At 44.4% G+C, this 2,616-nt stretch overlaps 2 protein-coding genes across 2 annotated transcripts in view; both read right to left on the bottom strand.

Annotated features, from left to right (window-relative positions):
* The window catches only part of LOC106012661 (solute carrier family 13 member 2), an 8,273-nt gene extending 6,726 nt beyond the window's left edge, over positions 1-1,547 (bottom strand). The window contains exon 1 of the mRNA XM_013086261.2: positions 1,407-1,547. The gene's annotated coding sequence lies outside the window, so the exon portion shown is untranslated. The remainder of the gene's footprint in view (positions 1-1,406) is intronic.
* Positions 1-2,616, bottom strand: part of LOC118478260 (protein I'm not dead yet-like) — a 19,130-nt gene that overhangs the window by 2,557 nt on the left and 13,957 nt on the right. The window contains exon 3 of the mRNA XM_035971501.1: positions 1,429-1,566. Coding sequence (XP_035827394.1) covers positions 1,429-1,566 — 138 coding nt within the window. The remainder of the gene's footprint in view (positions 1-1,428; positions 1,567-2,616) is intronic.

The following is a 2,616-nucleotide window of genomic DNA, read 5'->3' as shown; positions in this document are numbered from 1 at the left end:
AGCGAGAGAGAGCGAGAGAGAGAAAGAGAGAGAGGTGGGGGTAGGGGTGAGCAGGGAACAGTTAACTGCGTGGCCGTACCAAGGCAGAGCAACGTATAGATCTGCATTTTTTATGATTTTGAGTTACGCCGCGTTGCCATTGGAAATATGATTATGTCGATGGCCTGGGAACATGCGGATAACTTTAGAACGACAGACGTACGCCATTGGCCGATATTTATAGTAACAACCATCTTGTTTGACGTCGCTTTACTTCCCAACTCGAAGTCAGGTACCCATTAGAAGTAGAGGTGGGTGGGCGAAAAAAAAATCCGAGGCCGAACCTAGGCTCGAACCTGGACTTTCTGCTTTAGAGACAAGCGCACTAACCACTCCGCCACCACGCTACTGTAGGCTACAAGCTTTAAAAATACTGTAATAGTGCTTTGCGGTTGTGTAGCCACCGTGAACGCCAACGAAGTGGGAATCCCTCAATGACGTCAAACAAGATGATTGTTGCTATAAATATCGGCCAATGGCGTACAGCTGTCGTTCTAAAGTTATCCGCCTGTGGCCTGGGAGAGGGAGGGGGTGGTGGAGGTGGGGGTGAACAGGGAACAGTTAACTGCCGTGTCAAGACAGAGCGACGTATCTACACTTTTTATGATTTTGAGTTACGTCACGCTGCCATTGGAAATATGGGCATGGCCCTTCAGTTGCGTCTGTTTTCCCTAGTGAAATCTCCTATTTGTAGTGCAGATACGTCTTCCTGCCTTTGACACAAGATGCAGAATGGGTATAATAGGCGTCCATTTAAGCGAAGATGCGAGAATTTATCATTTTTGCAGATACGTCCGTCTGCCTTGGCACGGCAGAGTAGGACAGAGCATTAATTAACAATAAAACTATTGAACTCTTTTAACCTCCTCCTAACCAATCAATCATCTATTTATCTATCTATCTATCCATCCATCCATCCATCCATCCATCCATCCATCCATCCATCCATATATCTATCTATCCATCCATCCATCTGTCTATCCATCCATCCATCTATCTATCTATCTATCTATCTATCTATCTATCTATCTATCTATCTATCCATCCATCTATCTATCTATCCATCCATCCATTCATCTATTTATCTATCTATCTATCTATCTATCTATCTATCTATCTATCTATCTATCTATCCATCCATCCATCCATCCATCCATCCATCCATCCATCCATTTATCTTCTATCTATCTATCTATCCATCCATCTATCCATCCATCCATCAATCCATCCATCCATCCATCCATCCATCCATCCATCCATCCATCCATCCATCCATCCATTCATCCATCTATCCATCCATCCATCTATCTATCCATCCATCCATCTATCTATCTATCCATCCATCCATCCATCTATCCAGCACGCACTATTTCGCCCAGGATGCAGCACCAGTATACAGATGACCGAGTTGCTCGTCACTTCAGTGGCCAATGACGTCATCGCAGATACCAAAATGGCGGCCCCCCAGGTCGGGATGGACTGTAGGAAGGACAGGTTGTTGGAGATGACCCTTGACAGACCGGACACCTGGGGGCAAAGGTTGTTTGGGGATTTTTTGGGTAAGTGTTTCACGGGGTCTTTTTTTGTGGGGGTGGGGGGGAGGGTAAGTGTTTCGCGCTCGCACCTGCATAAGGTCAAATTCTAATGAGCGCGCGGGACACACTAAACTTTTTCTGTAGGAATTTTTTTATTTTGCCCGGGTGGCGGCCGAAGCCTACTCTTATCAATTTTAGACCACCAAGGGATCTCTAACGTGTGCAACTTGCACTCAGGCCCTCCGAGATGTTTCGGCCTTGTCCGAGAAGGCTTGTTGTAGATCTTTCCTACCAGAACTCAGCCATGAGTACTCAAAGCCACACACACACACTGTACACCTTACAGTATGAAACTGTTTCTAAAGACAATAGGGGGGGGGGTGAGGTTGCCGAAATAGGAAATAGACAGCTTTTGAAACTCCTTGCCCCAGGACCCCAAAAAATTAATGGTCGCTTTTAACCCTATGTGTACGCTCTGGGGTTATTTTGTACCCCAGAGTTGTATTCTTCCCATTTTAGAATACTTCCAGTACGAAGACCTCTTTGAAACTTTCAGTATTTCTCCAAAAATCATTTTGACAGACTGCTACGCAAAGTCTGCAGATTGGATTAACGAGTAAATTTCCTCTTTGGAAAGTGGTAGCACAGAGTTCCCGACGTCGTATGGATACGATAGTAAAACACGACGTACGAGTAGGGTTAAGCACAAGGGGGCTATCCCAGATTTCGGGGGTTTTCAGAAATCTTGACCTACACCAAAAGGGGGCATTACCCTACCTATTGGAGAAGTTTGGTTTCATTGGTGTGTATATTTGTTTGGTTGTAGAGAAAACTCTCCTTGTCTTTTAAAGAAACTGAAGAAGAGTCCAAAAACTTTACCTTCGATTTTCTCAAAACAGCATTTTTTCGGGATAGCTCCCTTGTGCTTAAAAGCAACCAAATAATAAACCCTAATGGCTTTACAGATTGCTCAAGACTCGTTTGTTAAATACTTAGTTGTAGTGTGTGAAATGTGAAATGTGAAATGGTATGGGTTTAACGC

The sequence above is a fragment of the Aplysia californica genome, unplaced genomic scaffold, assembly GCF_000002075.1.
Source record: "Aplysia californica isolate F4 #8 unplaced genomic scaffold, AplCal3.0 scaffold00449, whole genome shotgun sequence".
In the NCBI taxonomy this organism is placed as follows: domain Eukaryota; kingdom Metazoa; phylum Mollusca; class Gastropoda; order Aplysiida; family Aplysiidae; genus Aplysia; species Aplysia californica.
This window is presented reverse-complemented; position numbering and strand designations above follow the sequence as displayed.